Below are 19423 nucleotides of genomic sequence, written 5' to 3'. Positions count from 1 at the left end.
AAGTTAGGGTTCTTGGGGATGGGCATGTGGCTTTCTCTGATATCTTTAATACCCACAAAAATGAAAAATACGAGAGAGAGAGAGAGAGAGAGAGAGAGAGAGAGAGTTTTTCTTCATGTTAAGTTATGCCATGGGCTTTTTATTTTTTTGAGAAGATAATCCTTAAAATGAAATGTACCCTACTTAGATGCATATGCACATATTCGAGCTAGTAACATTCTTTTAAGGACTTTTACACAAACTTCATCAAATCTACTTCATTAATTGCATAAATAATACCAATAATTTTTTAAAAATGGGAATCAAATTGTTGTTTTAAAATGCTTAAATGTACTATGGAGCTAGTTGGCCTCCATGCATACTGCCATCTCAATTGGCCCTTAAAGCAGTTTAATTACTCTTGTCTCTTCAAAGTTCCAACCAAGAATTTTTAAGCATTCATCTATTCGATCATAGGGTAGTTCTGAAAGCAAGGATTTTGACTAGATAAACACAGAGACAATGTAATTAAATGGAGATGAACTTTGGTGTAATTTCTATCCCAAATTCAATGCTAGGCCCCAAATTTCAGAAACTATTAGGATTTTTTCTTTTTTCAATATTTAGTGAGTGCATTTGAGATTCTCAAATTCCAATATCACATCCAAGTTGACTATGAAGTTGGTTCTGTCCCTTCTTATTCCATGTTTATCTTGAAGCTTTTAATTGAAAGGAGTAGCTAACAGTCAAAGACTGAATAAAAAATAGTTTTCTCTCCCTAATGTACATCATAAAAAAAAAAAAAAAAGACCATAAGAGCTCAAAAATATCACGTTAAATTGAATACATTTAAAGTATAATTGTAAGTTTCATTATTAAGTTGCATTTATACCAAATATATACTTGACATTAATTAGATGGAGACAGAGAACTCACGGGCATTGATTTCAATAGTGACATATTATGCACAGCAGGTCCATCCATGAATGTGATAATCATCAATTTGTATGTATGTATGTATGTATGTATGTATGTATATATATATATATATAATGTTATGTATATCTTTTTCAATATTATTCATGGTCCGGCTCTGCAACATCAACTGTGAGTTGCGGTATATCGTCTCCCACGATCATCAAAATGGGTAGGTAAGAAAAACAAGTAAGAAAAAAAAAAAAAAAACATTTACCAAGTAATTTATTTATGTTCCTTAACTTTCTTGTTAAAGAAAATAAAATATGTGTTTGCGTTGAATAGTTCTCCAAGAGAAAAAGAAGAAGAAGAAGAAGAAGAAGAAGAAGAAGAAGAAGAAGAAGAATCTTGTCTCAGAAATTACAATTGAATTACCAATATCAAGGTGTAAAATGAAGGAAATTGTTGTGGGTTTTCATTAGCTTAACCATATATGTATATATTTTTGCAATATATATATAATAATCATAATAATAATAATAATAATAAGAATAATAATAAAACTCTATATGGGGTTTATATATTGAGATTAGTTAGAAAGTAATTAATTAAGAGTGGTATTTACAGCTGGATAGGTGGTTGTATTTTCATGTGCAGATGTTTCCAGGGTAAGGACTGAAGAGTGTGGAGGGTGGACAAGAAATAAATGGAGATGATCATGGATGTCAGATGAGAATAATATTTGTATAAAAACAAAAAGAAAAAAAGAGTGTTTTTGAATTTTCATGGGTAGTAAAAGCAAAAAAGTAGATAATGAAATTAGTATATATATTGTGTATATAACATGAATAATATGTAATGTTTTTATATATGGAATTGGAGTAGCAGTAGGTAGTGGGTATGGTGGGTTGACAAAGCCATAATTGATTATATGTTTCTCTATCATTGGACCCCAACTATAGAATATTGGTAAATGTTTGGACTAAATTCAATATCAACAAAAACTATGAAAAACCAGAGAAGCAAAAAGAGAAATAGATAAAGACTCAACCGCGCTATCTCAGTCTGTGCAGTAGACATCATTGCTTGAGCAGTAACTGGTTTTTTATTTTTTATTTTATGTTATATTACATTGGAACTGCTTTACTAGAAATTATGATTTATCTTTCGAGATGGGGAAAAAAAAAAAAAAAAGGAATAAATTCTTTTGCTTTCGAAGAACAAAATGGTTAATTAATGCTTCATTTTGTTCCCTCATATAAATAAAAAAAAAAAGGAAAGCTTCTTTTAGCTAGCTACAATAGTACGTATAACTTCCTATGTATTTTCCAAGTAATGAGAAAGCATCATATTGACATAAATGTAACTCTTTAATTATATATTGACTTGGTTGGTTTGCATTTAATTGCTTATTGGCAAGAACAAACACAGAAGAGACTCATTTTTCTTCCTTATGTCTTGTGGTATTAAATTTTCTTAATGAACTTTTTATAAATGTATACAATACGTTTGGATCATTCACTGATAAGTATGAAAAAAGAAACTTGCTGGGTTAGTAATAGTGGTCTTAATATGCTCTTTTCCTGCATATTGACTTTGTCCTTTTGTTGTATATCAGATGGTAGCTATACAATATTAAATGGGATTATTGGGATACTCAGTCTGGTTTGGATCTCTGCAAATAAGAGAGAAAAAAAAAAAAAAAAAAAAAGAGAAAGTTTTGGTGATCCTTTTACAAATATTGGAAAGTCAATAAATTTCATGCTATGACATAAACGTGCAAAAACAAAAAAAATGTAATTTATTTATATAAAATTACTAATAACTGAACACATTTTTTTTTTTTGCTGACACATCTTTATCTATATACATATATACCAGAACCTTTAATTTCTGTACAGATCATATATGCAGGCTAGCAATTAACACTTTTGCAGCGAATACTGCATCTGAACCAATTCCATCTACTGTGTTTAAAGCCAAAACAAAATTTTCTCCCCTACCAAACAAATTGAAATTGCTGTTTTGTTCTGGTTAATGTTGTGATTTCCTATCCAATGGACAGGAACACTGCATCAAAATAACATTGTTACTTTGATCTGCAATCACATCCACCAAAAAGCAGAGACAACCCACTATACAATATATATAGTTTGATAAAATCATGTGCTGGAGTCAGATGAGAAAAGGTCATGAAATTAATAAGAGTGGTGAATGGTAATGCTAAAGAACAGTTGGGATAAAGTAGCTCTCAGATTACCCTAACAAGTAACTTTAACGGGGAATTATTCATTTTTCTTATATACAATGACCAAGTTCTTTTTTCAAAGTATCTAACTATAGTAATTTTTATGGATAGTTATTTCATATCAGTAGTAGTTAACAAATATATATTCACACACACACACACACACACACACACACACACATATATATATATATATATATATAGAGAGAGAGAGAGAGAGAGAGAGAGAGAGAGATTCGTTCATAGTATAGCTAGGCAGGTAAGTGAGCTGTCTTTGTACCAAAGAGAGATGGATTTGATCAGATGATTCAGATTGAAGGAGAGTTAAATCCAACGGTCATAGCTTCCTAACTCCAACTGTGGCATTCATTTCACTATTAAATGAGTTTTCCAGTTGTAGTTCCAGTGGAAATTAAATACAGTTTAGAGCTGCTGGATGCTTTGAAGTTTTTTTTTATTTTTTGTTTTTTCTCTTTTAGAGCAAGATCATAATATAGTAACAGTGTGTACTTGGAATATTTATTTTAATTTTCTAGAATTATATATGTTTGTAATATTCAAGTATATATATATACACACACACACAACACACAAAACAAGGCCAACCAGAGAAAGCCACATAGAAGTAGAAGAGAGCATCAGCCAACTTCTTCTGAGAGTGTTTTTCTGAGGTCCTTGTCTGCTTTACTCAATGGATTTAGTTGGAGCACTGAAGCTGTTTGGCTTTTTGGTTCTGTGGCTCTTCAACTTTCTCTCTTCTTCACAAGGTTCTTTTGCCTATAGCCTACTTCTTTTATGTCATCTTCACCTTCTCTACCTACATATTTCTCTTTGTTTTCCATCTTCATGCTCTCTGTCTCTGTCTCTCTCTTAATGTACATTCTTCTTTCTCTGTCTCTGTCTCTGTCTCAATCTCTTTGTATGCATTGTTTGTTCTTTTGGTTTCATGGGTTTTGGCGTTTTTTATTTGAAATCAAAGAGGGTGACCAAGATTAAAATCTTAAAATGATTTCCTTTTCTTACCAAGCAAACTGAGTTGGATGGTTTTATTTTCTTTCTCTTCACCTTTAAATGGCCTTGAGATTTGTTGATCAATTAGGTACATATACAAGTATTTTGCATTTTTTAATGCAGGGTGCCAACTGTAGTGTAAAAGAAGCAAAAAAATTATATGTGGCTTTTTCCTAAGGCCTTGTCAAAGCATGTTCTCTCCATTTTTCTTCTCCTTTTTATTTTGTTTCTCTTTTAAATTTCTCATTTATAAGATTAGGATTGCCATTAAAGTAAAGTACCCTCATTCTTTTTAATTTCCTTATATATTCTCCTTAATTGTGGGTAATCAATTAAGTATAATTTTTTTTTTCAGGTCTTAATCTTACTAAAAAAGATAGCCAGATACCCATTAATATTTATTTTTGTACATGAAAACGAAAACCTTCAATTATTTGTCAAAGTTTTTCATTGATCATTTTGATTCTTTTATTTCACTTGCTTGGAGTATAAAGAAAAAACATTTATGTGGTGAAAAAAATGGAAACTTTTTGGTAGAGAAATTAGAAGATCCTGAGTTTGACAAGAAGATCAATTGGATTTGCAGGGAAGGAGAATATCTATGAATTTAGATACCCATTTATCAAACGTGCAAGCTCTTTCTCATCATCTTCATCATCATTTTCATCAAAAGGAAGTAACAATGGCTTTGATTACATAATAGTGGGAGGTGGCACAGCTGGATGTCCCTTGGCTGCCACACTCTCAAAGAATTACAGTGTTCTTGTGCTTGAAAGAGGAGGTGTTCCTTTCTCCAATGCAAATGTTTCGTTCTTGAAGAACTTCCACATTACATTGGCTGATACCTCACCTACTTCTGCTTCCCAAGCTTTCATTTCCACCGATGGAGTACTTAATGCTAGGGCTAGGGTTTTGGGTGGTGGTACTTGCATCAATGCTGGTTTCTATACTAGAGCAAGCACAAGGTATATATACATTTTACTTTTTTGGGAAAAAAAAAAAAAAGGAAGTTTTATTGCTTAATTTTACCAAGTTCAATTTTTAGCATGTGGAAACTGGATTGGCCCTTAATTAGATTCCTCTTTTGCTACAACTAAATTGACAGAGAAAAATTGAAGGAATTCAATGTGTGTTTTACTATGTGAGTTTGAGGAAAAACAAAATAAAAATGAAAATAGAGGGGCAAGATTAATTTGAGCTTGCAAAAATCATTCAAAAGTGCTTGTGATCATTTTGTGCTTATATTTATACATATAGTCCTTCACCACCAAATAAGTAAATGACTTTCTGAACAATATAGGCAGGCATTGATTTCAAGACTTTCGAGGCTGAGTTTGTGGTTGCCGAAATTTATGTTAAAAGTATTTCTACTTTTTTCAAGTTAAAGTCCCTCATAATTCTCGCACCAAAAATGACTTGACAACCTCCTTTCCATTTAGTTTCCTTGGTGGAAATTCATGTTTTCAAAATGATATAGATCGCCTTAGCTATCAATCAAAATGACAAATACTAACTAAAAAATTGTCTTCTAATTCATTATATGTTGTAAGTTTCATTTAGTGTATTGAAAAACACAGATATTATTTTAAGATACAAAGTGATAAGAAAAGCGTATATAAAACTCCCATCCACAGACAACCATGAGTATTTAAAAGATTGGTTTTGTTTTTTGATGGGCCAGTCAATGACTTGTATATATTGTCATCGAAGCTAGTCACAATTAGATTTGTCTTAGAAATTTCTATACACTAGAAAAGTCATTATCCTAGAGTACTACTACTCATGATTATCTAGACTAAAGCGTACAATTTATTTAGATGTTGATTTGCTTATTAGAGATGATCCTACTGGTTGGGAACAATTTATAAAAGGTTTTAAGAATATTGATGGTGACCATATGATATTCATGACCATGTTTTTGTACTATATATCAAAACATTTATGATTTCCATTCATTTATTTTATTTTATTTTTATTTTTCCTTTCCTAAAAAAGATTTTTCATTAAATGTTAGTTGGTGGTCCCTTTTCCAGCACAATTTTGCTTGCAGAGAAATAATTATTTAGTAGTAGTAGAGGTTGTAAAAGAAAGATGTAACATTTATAAGCTAGTCATGAACTCTGAGCCAGGTGGTCCATATTGTATTACAAGCGAATTACAACCTCATTTATGTGACTCCTAACATACCTACCTAGCAACAAAAATTTTAAATTTTTCTGGCTGAGAAAAAAGGGAGTTTTTTTCTTATTTAAGTTTTCTATTTCCTCGACTTATACTCTTCTTTTTAAGGTTGCATTCTTCTTTTAAGACTTGAAACAATCACATATGATACCCGTGAAGAAATAAGTGCCAGGTGATTATACTTGGAAATAAAATTTTCATATGAAATATGTGACATATCTCTCTCTAAGTGAAAAGGTCAGGAGATAACATTGATATCAATTGTAGTACAGCTGAATTGGCTCAAACTGTTGATGTAGATTAACAGATTTTTCTTGAGAATTGAGATATATTTGATTGCTAAGGATCTCAATAATAGAATTCTGTAATTATTAATGTTGAAGCTAATTGGTTTTCAGGTTCATAAAGAGTGTGGGTTGGGACGCCAAGATAGTAAATGAGTCATATCCATGGGTTGAAAAGCAAATTGTTCACAGGCCAAATCCTGCACCATGGCAAACTGCTTTTAGAGACAGCCTTTTGGATGTTGGGGTGTCACCTTTCAATGGATTCACCTATGATCACATCTATGGAACCAAGGTTGGTGGAACCATTTTCGATAGGTTTGGCCGGCGCCATACTGCTGCTGAACTTCTAGCTTCTGGAAACCCTCAGAAGCTCACTGTGCTTCTCCATGCCACCGTCCAAAAAGTGGTTTTTGACACATCAAGTATGCTACCAAATATCCTAGACATTATCATTTCAACATAATATAATTAATCGTTGGTGCATTTGGAAACAAAAAAAACTGTGAAGAAAATTCGGTTGCCTAGAACTGATTGAGTGCTTGATGTTTATCTTCCAACAGGGAAGAGACCAAAGGCAGTGGGAGTCATATTCAAAGACGAGAATGGGAATCTGCATCAGGCAATTCTTGCAGATAAACCACGAAGTGAAGTAATATTGTCTTGTGGAGCTATTGGGACTCCTCAAATGCTAATGCTTAGTGGCATTGGACCAAAAGCTCATCTCCGGAAGATGAACATTTCAGTGGTTCTGGAGAATGAATTTGTTGGGAAAGGCATGGCCGATAATCCCATGAATACAATCTTTGTTCCTAGCAATAGACCAGTGGAGCAGACATTGATACAAACTGTTGGAATAACCAAGATGGGTGTCTACATTGAAGGTAGCAGTGGATTTGGACAGTCCAAGGATAGTATTCAATGCCACCATGGAATCATGTCAGCTGAGGTCACAACATTTTTCTTTCAAAAATGATTTTCATTAATTATTACCAATAGTAGAAAGTTCCATTAATTCAAAAGTTTCAATTACAAGTTATTCTTTTTTGTGCTTTCGTTTGAAGTTTAACCGATTTCTGTGATATCTTATATGATGTCAGATTGGGCAGCTCTCTACAATTCCTCCAAAACAAAGAACACCAGAAGCCGTTCAAGCTTACATCAGACGCAAACGATATTTGCCTCATGAAGCATTCAAAGGAGGCTTCATTCTCGAAAAAATTGCTAACCCAATTTCAACAGGCCATCTCAGCTTGATCAACACCAACGTGGATGACAACCCCGAGGTCACATTCAACTACTTTGCTCATCCGTATGATCTTCAACGCTGCGTTGATGGGATTCGCATGGCCACCAAAGTAGTGCAGTCCCAACACTTCACCAACTACACACAGTGTGACAAACAAACAGTAGAGAAGTTGCTCAACATGAGTGTGGAGGCAAATGTTAACCTTATACCCAAACATACCAATGACACCAAATCACTAGAACAATTTTGCAAAGACACTGTGATCACAATCTGGCACTACCATGGAGGTTGTCATGTAGGGAAGGTGGTTGACCATGACTACAAGGTTCTTGGTGTGAAAAGGCTCAGAGTTGTTGATGGCTCGACTTTCAATGAATCCCCGGGGACTAATCCTCAAGCCACTGTCATGATGATGGGAAGGTATACATATTATCTCATAATTAAACAAAGCTAAGTTGCAGATTATGTTAATATATATATATATATATATATATTTTTTTTTTGGGTGCTATGCAGGTATATGGGAGTGAAGATCTTGAGAGACAGATTGGGAAGAGAAGCTGGTATATAAGGAAGAAGGTGGTATGATAGGCATGCAGGATATATATAATTAAGGATTGGTAGTTGATTTTGTGGAAACGTAATTTAGTTTAATTATTATAATTCTTAGCAAGCAACTATATATGTAAAATTATAGGCTTGCCACTGTGGAAAAATATGTTTTCCGTTTTGTTTTTAATTAATGTTACTATAGTTTCCTTGACCTACTTTAGTCAACCTTGACCCGTTTGGTTGCCACGATTACTTCAGTAAAAGGAAATACAATGCTTTGAATTTCCTTAAATATTTAGTGTGAATTTAAAAAAAAAGAAAAAAAAGAGAGAAGGAAGACACATTCTCAATTATAAGATTCGGTTTTCCTTTTCTGGTTTTCTGAGCAACCAAATGGAGAAAACATTTATCGAGGACTTCTGATGTTCCTTCAATGGATCATTCTTGGTTATGAAAATCTAAAAAACATGGATGGCATTATAGGAAATATAACTTGTACATTCAAACAAATGATGGTATCCTGGTGATTTTATAGGATTTCTGGTTTTCCAACGCCATAAATATTTAGTTCCACTAGCTACAAATGGAAAATAAAAGATACTGCAACAAACAACAAGAATAAGAAGAAAATTAAAGTAAAAAAGAAAAGAACAAGAAAAGATTAGAGGCCAAGGAGGTTGAATTTGGTCACCAACTCATCTTAGAGATTGGCCGCATAAGCTAGCTAGTTATATAGTATTACATTAATAATATCATAAAACGAGATTCAAAGTTTAATTTTACTCACAACAACTCACAATTTTGAAATGTTTCATATTTTACTACAGAAGAGAAACTAATATATCTACCTTTTTTTTTTTTTTTAAACAGGGAAAAGGCATTGCACTTAATCAAGAGACTAATTTCAAATGAACCCAACAGCAATTATTACAAAAATGGCACCAATAAAAAAAGGCAAGAAGCAACATAGCAGATTATTTGCTAAAAAACAGAAAATCCTAGACTTGAAAGGCAAAGATCTCCTAAAGCTTCTCTCAAGACATATTTACTGCATCATACAAAGGTTCTTTCTACTTTCTCCATGCACCAAACTTACATGAGAGAAAATACGAATTGAAAGAGAATTTTGTATGTGAGGCTTTAGCAAATACCTAACGAGATTCTGGCCACAATTTCAAAGAAAATCCATGTTCACTTGTGCTGCCTCTAGACAAACCTTTCAACCTCTGCCAAAACTGTTTTCTTCTACCTGTTTTCAAAGGTCCTGAACTAGAATATCTCCTAAAAGATCCAAATTCCTGGCCTTCAACTCCCACAGAAGCACTCAGCAAATCCGATGTTGATAATGGTATTCTTGTTTCACGCCTAGAACCATGCTCAGGAAGTGTGTCATGTGACTGTGAGGCTTCCATAATCTCACCTGAGACTACTCTAATATCACTGTCTGCATCAACCAAAAAAGCCTCTTGGCTGCAACATCTTGAATCTAGACCTTTTGTTTCATCAATCTCGTTACACACCAGCTTCAAGGCCTGAACAACTTCACCCATGAAAGGACGGTGAGATACTTCTGGTTGTACACACATTGAAGCAATTGCTGCTACCTTAGTCAAGCTATCAGATGAGATTTGAGACCTTATGGCCGGATCTATTATTGTTTCTAAACCAACCTTGCTTGTGAGCAGTGGCCTAGCCCAGGCAACAAGATTTTCTTGACCTGGAGGCTGAGACAGGTCTACTGGTTTTCTGCCTGTTATAAGCTCAAGAAGGACAACGCCGTAGCTGTACACATCACTTTTCACTAGGAGATGACCAGTCATTGCATATTCTGGTGCCAAGTAACTGGAACAGGAAGTTCACAGCATGAGATAGATCTTCAAAATGAGAGAAGAAACACAAAGAACATAAAGGAACAAACACAATCCGAAATATGCAAAAGTTCATATACCCAAAAGTTCCCATAACATGTGTAGAGATATGTCTGTTTCCCTCCTCTAATGCTGTTCTAGCCAATCCAAAATCTGAAACCTTTGGTGTAAAGTCATGTTCCAACAAGATGTTGCTGGACTTGAAGTCTCTATGTATAACACGTGGATTTGAGTCTTCATGCAGATAGGCTAAGCCTCGAGCGGCACCAAGAGCAATTTTCATTCTAGCATCCCAATCAAGGGGATCAGTTTCTTTGTCAACACCTGTAGAGCATAAAAGGATCAAACCTTAAAAGTATACGAACCCCTACATATTCAACACTTCAATCAGAAAAAAGTATATGTTGAGATTGTATGTACCATGCAAATGAGATTCGACACTCCCATTTGGTACAAGTTCATAGACTAGGCAGTGAGTTTGCTCCTCTGTGCATGTACCAATTAGCTTAACCAAATTTCTATGGTGCAAACGGCTAAGCATCTCAACTTCTGCCAAAAATTCTCTCCCACCATGATGATCATCTCTTTTTAGAATCTTCACAGCCACTTCTCTTCCATCATCTAAAATGCCACTGTAAACAAGGCCAAAACCTCCTTCCCCAAGTATTCTTGAAGCATCAAAGTTATTAGTAGCCCTCTCTATGTCATTTAAAGTAAATGTCTTAGCAGAGCCGGTATAAGTCATTGTGCCGGAACTAAAGGACATTGATCTAGAACCTTGCGTGCTCCCCAAATATGCAAGCCTGGATACTCCTGTTGCAGGAATTTTTGAAAATAAAAGCTTAAAAATTATATCACCGACAGAAGTCACTGATAGCATGAAATTGCATTTTTGACAACAAAATAATTATAATCTTGTGGTGCATAAAATTAAAATGCCCAATTTGGAGAATTTGATGAAAGGCTAGTACCTGTTTCTTTTGCAGGGGTAGATGTTAAAGCTTGTGGAGTATGTTCAGGTTGATGGACATGTGGTCCATATTTCAACAGCAAAAGCCAAACAACTCCCAAACATACAATAAAGGCCGTGACAGATGATAGAACAATTACAGCCAACATGCTTCTGCCTAGCCCATCATTTCTTCTCCTTGTCACATCAACTCCTAAAGGTTTTAATGGGTTTTCTTTGCCAGCGTGTGGCCCATTGTCTATGGTCGAAATGCTAAAAGGTGCTGAAGGAGGAGAAGGTGGAAGACCTGTACAGAAGAAAGAATTTTCACAAATAAAAATAATAAAGGCTGTTAAGGTTTAGATGTAACATAAAAGGGAAAAAAAAAAAATTTAAGCAAATTAAAAACAAGATATTTCTGTAGGTTGATTAGTTAACGTTAGTGCTAGGTCGTTATAATTACAATCAAAAGAAGGTTATCTCTTCATCCACAGCATGAAATGGAAACTGAAAGCCCCATCTAAGTACTACCATGACAATTGGAAGTTCCTATTGAACTTGACAAGAGCTAAAAACTCATAGTATTAAACTTTATCAAACTTATGAGAAGTAAATTTATGTTGAATTAAAAGCATCCCAAGGTGATTAGGATTTTCAACCTGGAAACTGAATATTCAGTACTTCATAATCACCAAAGAGAGGAGCCTTTATTGAAACCTGTCCGCGCCAGAATTTCCTATAGATACCAAATGCAGTTTCTTCCTTAAATTTTACTTTAGGTACCAAGTTAATGAGGACAGCAGTTTTGTCTAGCTGCTGGCTATCTGCATCTGCTCCCATTACGCGAACCTGGCTATGGTTTAGTGAAACACTGGCAGCAATTTCCTCTGCCAGCTCTGAAACTAAAGGAAAGAATGTGTATATTGCAACACCTAGGCGAAGTTTAACTTGAATTGGCTGAACACAACCACAGGGTGACCCAGGAGGTGTATATGTTAAGGGTTCTGTGCATGTCACTGACGAACAATCTACAAGCAGAATGAAAACAACTAATAAACTCTTTGTCCACAACAAAAATTTGAATTATTTCCAAACGAAGAAGAAATGAAAAGCACATGCTTACCTTCATTAGGAGGTGGAGGTGGTAATGCCAAAACCGGTGATGGTGGTGGAGTCTTTGTTGTCTGGAAGGAAGAACCCACTGGAGAAACTGAAGGTTGAAAAGTGGGCACTTGTAGAGACGAAACATATTCAAAATGAAAAACATTTCAGTAACAATATTCAGAGTATATACAAAATTAAAGCAAAAGCCAAAGTGAGGCTTCCCATACTATTATAGTGGCTTGTGGGAGATGTCGCTGATAATGCAGGTGCAGGAGCTGGTGAATTCCAGCTTCTTGATGGAGGGAATGGGAACACAGAAGGTCCTATTTATTTCTTAATATAAGTCGGAAGATATAAAAATGAATTCAATAATAGAAATACAATATTACGTTCGAGGCAGTTTTAGTCAAGATTTGAACCTTGTTGGCTGTAAGTAGGTGGTTGAACCTTATAAACTGGTTGTGGTGCTGAGCTGTTGAACTTGCTCCTTCTATGATGATGCTTATAGTATGAGATTGAGGGGGAAGATACAGGACCCTGCACCCATTTCCTTGCAGGACCTCCAGAAAATGACATAGAAGGTGGAAGTGCTATACTTGAAGGTATTACTACAAAATGAAAAGATTCTTAGTTATTAACAGGCATCAGCATGGAATTTATTTGCTAGTTCAGATTTTAACAAATAGATAGGAAATTAGATTCACCATTACCTTTAGCTGGAGTGTGGTGCAAAGGCCATTTATGGTGCAGTGCCCTGTTGAGAGGTGGTGCTACCAGTTTGCCATGTCTTTTCTGGCTAAAGCTGAGAGGATGCATATGAGAGGCAGTTTGGTCTGTGGCATCAAATTGAAGACATCCATCGATCCAAAGATCAACTTAAGAAGTATGCAGGTTTATATATGCACATTGATATCATAGGAACATCTCTTGTACAACTTTCTGTTTTGCTAATTTCCGTTAATCTGATAACTTTTTTCATTCTTTTTTATGAATTATGTATGGCGTTACTATAGTTTAGTTGGAAGCGTGGGAAAAGAGGTGCCAATATCTTAAGGATTATTATAGCATTGTTTATAATTTTCAATATATATTCTTTGAGGATGAAGTGTACAATTTCAGTCGCTCGTTATTGAAAATTTTATTTGTAAGATTCACCTGGCACTGCTACTGGCTGTTTGCCTAGCCTGGAAGGGTGAACTATTGATGGTTTTAGCAGCCATCTCCATGGAAATGATTCATCTGTATCTGCATCATTAGAGTACTAACACCATTATGAAACAGAAAAACAAGTGGCAACTCTGCAATTGAATGCTAGTTCATAATTAAAAAATTTTGAAAAAAGCATCTGATAATGAAGATCATGCATAACAACATAGATTTTTATTTGGAAACCCCCTCACCCCCAAAAAAAAGAAAAAAAAAAAAAAAAAAAAAAAAAAAAAAAAAAAAACAAACTAGAAATAAACGTTGATTGGCTGTTAGAAGCGAACAGAAAGTGACCAGAAAAAGAAGTTACACCTTCTCAGATAATTCCTAAAATGCAGTTAACGACATTTCAAAATTTTCAGACACATTGTTTCAATGGGGGAAAAAAAGAGTGGATGTGGAATTTAGTAGGAAAATTGTGAATCAAAATATTGAATTTTCAAATATTCTCCTTATATAAAGAATATATTTATGTGATTCAAAAATTGTGATGGAAAAAATCGTTGTTACTTTTGCTGGACCTGGGTCTTTTGCTTGTTTTTTAACACAGAAAATATTTAATTATATATGTTTTATTTGAATTTAATTATGTTTTAAAAAATTATGTTAATAAAATAAATATATATCATCTATTGCATCGACAATGCATGGTTAAAATTGAAAAAGGAGCATCAAAAAACCAAACAGTGGATTTTAAATTCATTTATGCTAGGTAAGTGTTTCCGCTCAGAATTATTAAAAGCAGGTACAGGTACGGCTCACTCAGAAACTCTGAATTCTTTTTTATCATAAAACCATCGCTATTACTTGTAGACAGGTGGAACATCCATAATGCTGAATCTGTACCTCAGAGGATCAATCAAGCGCCCATAATTTAGGTTGCCTTTAGCATCGAAATACCATAAGACTGATTGGAACTCATGAACTTGCCAGCTTTAATCCTTAATTTAGGCAAACATGATTGAAGGAAACACAGTGATTGATCATGAAAATGCAAATTCTCAATTATTTCAATTTCGAACCAGACAATTGGAAATGACCAATTTCCCATATAAAGGAGAAGAAAATTCAACAATATTTTTAGACAAAACAACATTCTTCTTCCTATATATCCTTGATGCTAGAAAAACACTTGCTTTAGAGAACCCAGATCCTCAAATTCATTCAAAATTCAAAACCTATGCAGATAACAATGTAATCAAAATCAAAACTGTAAATGGATCAAACCCCATTACCTGCAGATCCATGTAATGACAAAGCATTGGCAGTTAAACATATTTCCACAAGAAGAAGAATCAGCAGCGCCCCCATTTCTCTCCCAAACGAAGCAGGAAGTTCAATTCTCAAGATCTCCAAAGCTCGAACCCAACCATCTCAATGAATAGGATAAAGTGAAGAGAAAGTAAACTGGGAATAAGAAAGATACCCTTAATCTTCACATGGGTAATAGTATACCAGCTAAAGAACAACCAAAGAATAAGTTTAGTTTACAGAAGCAGACCCACATATAGTACCACAAAAATAATGAGAGAGGATAGATTAATGAATCCAAAAGGATAGATTAGGTAAGAAGAACCAAACTGTGTACTTTTTTTTTTAGACTAAGCTCTGGAATAAGTTAAAGAGCTTAGACAATGCTAATGGAATAGTTTGTTTCTTCATGAATGATTAAAGGTAGCTGGAAATTGATCAATCCCAAAAGCAAGTACAGTACACACTTAAAAAAAAAAAAAAAAAAAAAAAAAAGAGCTAAGTAAGAAACTTTTGGTGGGGTTTGAAGAAGAGAGATACAGCGAGAGAATGTGTGTGTCTGTGTGATAAAGATTAAAGAGAGAGATTCTGTAATATATGGTTTTAAAGTAGGAAACACTTTCAAATTGTTTTTTAAGTTGGAAATGCTTGACTTCTTTTCAGCTAACTGTAGGAATGATTGTCATATTGCACCATCATTTTTCAAATGCTACTATTGGTTTGAAAGCATTTTATACAATAAAAAAATATGTTATTATAAGATATCTTGACTTTCTTTTCCGTTTTATATCTAACTTACCCAACTAATGACTCTTGAGTTGTCCCAATGGCTTTCAGAATGGTGGTCCAGTAGTTTTCCTCTAAGTGCTCCACTGTTTTGGAATCTGATTGTACAATCAAAGTTTAGTTGAAGTCATTCACTTGGAAAAATAAAGTTTAGTTGAAGTCCATTAATAAAACTTAATGGTTCTTAATTTAATGATGTTAGGTATAATCCTGTTTAGATTTGGCAGGCTTCAAACCTGGGTTTTTTTTTTTTTTTTTTTTTTTTTCAGCTCAGCATTTAAGAAGCACCTTCCAAGTATATTATACATATACAGAAATCATCTATTGGTCTATACTAGACCATTTATGTTGATCTCTTAACATCTTTCTATTACTGATAATATATCATATGCACACTCAATATAAGCTGCCTAGGTTGGCCATGGATGATTTATATAAATATATATATATATATCTTGGACAAAAATTTGGACATGATCACATGTCATGCGTCTCCCAGCCCACACAAATTAGACTGTCCTAGTTTAGAGTGCAACCTACGCCACATTAAATGGTACAAGGCATGGTGTAAGTATTTGACAATTTAATGCACATGTTGGACTACAATTTGAGAGAAATCATTTTCTCTATTTCTTCTTTTTTTTTTTCCTATGTATAAATTAACTAAGGTATAAATTAAGTAACTAAGGCTTTGATAGTTAATTAAAGATCTATTTTAATGAGGTAGAGATGGTTTATTTCTAGGTTCTAAACGGCTAAGAGCCTTGCGGATGAGACAATATGCATAATTTGATTGATTTGGTTGATGGATGATGAACCCAGTCAAGATTTGAAAGATATTTGTCCCTGCATAGAGCACGTGGAAGAAGTATGAGACCAGAAGATTTGGTAGGTATCTCTCACCATACCTTATTATTATTATTTATTTTTTAATGACTATCTGTCACTATATTTTGGAATTTAATATTTCTGGTCTCTGACTTTTCTCTTATATAAACGGTCATCTCACGCATGGGCAACAAACCTACAAATCAGCCACGCTTATTTGGTGTCGGTGAATTTTGGTTCATATTTTTAGTATTTTCTTATGAACATAAAATGGCATTTTGTACAATTAACGTTGCAAGATGATCTAAAAGCGTTGTTCAGATTGTAGAAAAAAAAATGTGTTGTTTCTGATAAAACCATTTATACTTTTCATTTTTTTCTTAGAAAGATCAGCATAAAATAATGGTTATTATCATTATTATTATTATTATTTTGGTCTACTTCAAAACTATGGATATATATAAGGGCAATATGATTGGGCCAACCTCACTTATTGAGACAATGGTTAATTTGAAAAAGAAAAATTTCTGCACTTATCATTTGTATCAGTGACTATGTTTATATTGGAAAATTGTTCACATTTTGAAAGAGAAGTAAATCTTTGCACTCATGAATCATTATTTGCTAGTGGCTGTCAAAATCAACCAAAGATAAAGGTTTTCTTCAAACTTCTTTTAATGTTACTTGCTTTTCTTTTTAGTTCTCTGTGTGTCTGACAATTTTTCTGACTATTACAATGATAAAGCTAAAATATCTATACATGCTGCTAGCCTACCAGTACTACATAGTCTACTGGGCTTTTGCTTCTTTGAATTAATGGGCTGGATTTGTACATATTCTCTCTCTGGACTTTCTTCAAATGGGCTTTTTGGGTTTGTTCTTTGGGTGATTAATTCATTAATTTATTCTTTAGTTTATTATTTGAGCTAAAACTGAATTCCCTCCCAAATTGATGTTGAAATGCCAAAAGGATTATGGCTGAATGAGGAGCAAAAAAAAAAAAAAAAAAGTGTTTGTGGCTGTAAGCCAATTGGCCTATGCTATAATACCAAGGTTAGCAAAATTTGTCCTTTTGTATTTAAAGCATTAAGTTCTTAAAATAAATTTATTAAGACCATAAAAATGATTATTAAAGTGAATCAATAAAGGTCCTTTTATTAAAATCCAGTTTGTATTATAAAAGCCATCTGAGCGTCTGGCACTGAGTTGTCATCAATTTTGCTAACCACCGACTTATGACATTGTCAATTGGGGTTACTCAAATTAATACACAGAGAAAATTCCAAGTAGTGGTTTTTTTAATTCTACTTGTTTGTCCTTTTTGCTCAAATCCATTTAGTATATATATATATTTACAAACTCAAGCTCTATAATATAGATTGAAACTTATAAAACTGAGATAGGCATTTTCATATCTTGTCAGATTACTGACTTGTTATTAATTAAATACCTGACATGGAATTAATTAACCTATTTTCTTTTATTCTTTTCACCCATTCACTGAAGCTGCCTGCTACAGATTTGATTCGCTTAAATTTGTTGTTACAGTCAAGTGTTAACATGTAATTAAGGGTAGGTGAAAGATATATATCAGCCACTCTTTTTTTATTTTTATTTTTTAAAAAAAGAAAGTCAATAATCTACAATATAATATGTATTGAAAAAATCATAGGTTTTAATTAATCCCTAAGTAAAGACATAAATAGGTGGGGTGCATATGTCAAAGAGTTAAATAATCTTTAACTAAGAACATTTCTCAAAAGAAAATATATATGAACTTTATACTAAAATATTTATGATATATAAGAAGTTTTCATTAGGTATGATGTCAATTAATTGCCAAATATTCACTTGGCCTATTTACTCTAAAGTTTTCTGCTTTTATCCAAGCAAATGAAGATTGAAAAAAGATTTATCAAAATAATTGCCCCATATTAGTAAGAAAATATAGTAGGTACTAACTAAGTACCTAGCTAATTTGTTTAATTACTAAAATGTCTGAAATAGATGAAGATAGTTTCGGGGCATTAAATGATAGCTTATGTTTATAATAAGTTTATAAGGTTACCAATTTACAGGGAAGAAGATTATTTAAGTTGAAGGTTTTTGAAGCTTTTATTTGTTTGCTGACTAGAGATTTCTAAAGTCGAACACTACCAAAACTAAATACTGTGGCATTAAATTTTTGGCCAAACAATGTCAATCAAATTTAAAGTTTCCAAAGACTAGCAAATAGAGTAAATTACTTTGATACTGTTACTGTCGGTGGAGGGTACAACATCTCAATTAAGACGTCAATAGCCATTCTTGCTAAAGTCCACTGTCCAGGTTTCATCCGCCTGTGGTTAGAAGATAATAATAATAATAATAATCATTGTATATCAAAATCAAATTCCTAAAGACTAAAATAAAAGATTCATACTATATTAAGGTGAGAATTTGAATTATAAATGCATTATTACGTAAGTAGAACATAACAAAAGAGGTTATAATGTAAAACTAGTTAAATTTAATTAACTCTAATCAATTCAGGAATTCAGAAATTAGGCCCTGATTCCCAAAGAAACATATATATATATATATATATATATATATAATTAATAAGAAGGGAGAAAAAAGCAGAGAAAATGAAATTAAACCAGCAATTTCATATCAATGTAGAGTAATAGCTTTGTTGACAAAACAACTTCGAAATCTAGAAGTTGTATTATATATAAATATATATAAAGACCCATTGATTTGTAAATTAAAAAAAAAAATACTGAAAAAACCAAGGACAGATTGATAATATTAAACAAGAAATTAAATAAAGTTAAGTGGGTAGTAAGGGAATCAATTAGGTGCTTCTTGACTTTCATTCTGTCAATGATTGAAAAAATGGAAAAGCCAAAAGACGTAAGTCATTGCTTTAGAAGGTGCAACTGGGTTTCTGTGATTTCTGTGTAATTAATATCTTTTTAATTTCTTTGTTAACACTATGATTCGGTGGAACAGCAACTATGTTATAAAGTC

The 19423-nt window shown here is 33.2% G+C and overlaps 2 protein-coding genes across 2 annotated transcripts; one reads left to right on the top strand and one right to left on the bottom strand.

The window, feature by feature from the left end:
• The first annotated feature begins 3554 nt into the window (after positions 1 to 3554).
• On the top strand, positions 3555 to 8630 carry LOC125419040 (protein HOTHEAD). The gene is made up of 6 exons (XM_048464020.2): positions 3555 to 3909; positions 4740 to 5118; positions 6733 to 7043; positions 7182 to 7567; positions 7719 to 8287; positions 8384 to 8630. The coding sequence occupies exons 1-6, from the start codon at positions 3834 to 3836 to the stop codon at positions 8436 to 8438; spliced, it is 1776 nt and encodes a 591-aa protein (XP_048319977.1). The 5' UTR covers positions 3555 to 3833; the 3' UTR covers positions 8439 to 8630.
• Positions 8631 to 9093: 463 nt separating this feature from the next.
• LOC107409180 (receptor-like serine/threonine-protein kinase ALE2) lies at positions 9094 to 15470 on the bottom strand. The gene is made up of 11 exons (XM_048464011.2): positions 14782 to 15470; positions 13496 to 13585; positions 13051 to 13173; positions 12760 to 12948; positions 12568 to 12663; positions 12360 to 12467; positions 11896 to 12264; positions 11259 to 11543; positions 10708 to 11100; positions 10368 to 10611; positions 9094 to 10261 (listed from the first exon to the last, which is right to left on the bottom strand). Exons 1-11 carry the CDS (start codon positions 14855 to 14857, stop codon positions 9571 to 9573), a joined length of 2664 nt encoding a protein of 887 aa, XP_048319968.2. The 5' UTR covers positions 14858 to 15470; the 3' UTR covers positions 9094 to 9570.
• Between the last annotated feature and the right edge of the window lie 3953 nt (positions 15471 to 19423).

Source organism: Ziziphus jujuba, chromosome 1 (assembly GCF_031755915.1).
Source record: "Ziziphus jujuba cultivar Dongzao chromosome 1, ASM3175591v1".
Lineage (NCBI taxonomy): Eukaryota > Viridiplantae > Streptophyta > Magnoliopsida > Rosales > Rhamnaceae > Ziziphus > Ziziphus jujuba.
Note: the sequence above shows the minus strand (reverse complement) of the source record. Positions and strands in the feature narration are given on the sequence as shown.

What these genes read in the sequence shown, in the direction of transcription:
- LOC125419040 (XM_048464020.2), top strand. Translation starts at nt 3,834, where the DNA reads ATGGATTTAGTTGGAGCACTGAAGCTGTTTGGCTTTTTGGTTCTGTGG. An exon ending in CTTTCTCTCTTCTTCACAAG is followed by an intron (nt 3,910 to 4,739) that starts GTTCTTTTGCCT and finishes TTGGATTTGCAG; the next exon opens with GGAAGGAGAATATCTATGAA. An exon ending in TATACTAGAGCAAGCACAAG is followed by an intron (nt 5,119 to 6,732) that starts GTATATATACAT and finishes ATTGGTTTTCAG; the next exon opens with GTTCATAAAGAGTGTGGGTT.
- LOC107409180 (XM_048464011.2), bottom strand. Translation starts at nt 14,857, where the DNA reads ATGGGGGCGCTGCTGATTCTTCTTCTTGTGGAAATATGTTTAACTGCC. An exon ending in GTCATTACATGGATCTGCAG is followed by an intron (nt 13,586 to 14,781) that starts GTAATGGGGTTT and finishes CTAATGATGCAG; the next exon opens with ATACAGATGAATCATTTCCA. An exon ending in TGTCGAATCTCATTTGCATG is followed by an intron (nt 10,612 to 10,707) that starts GTACATACAATC and finishes TATGCTCTACAG; the next exon opens with GTGTTGACAAAGAAACTGAT.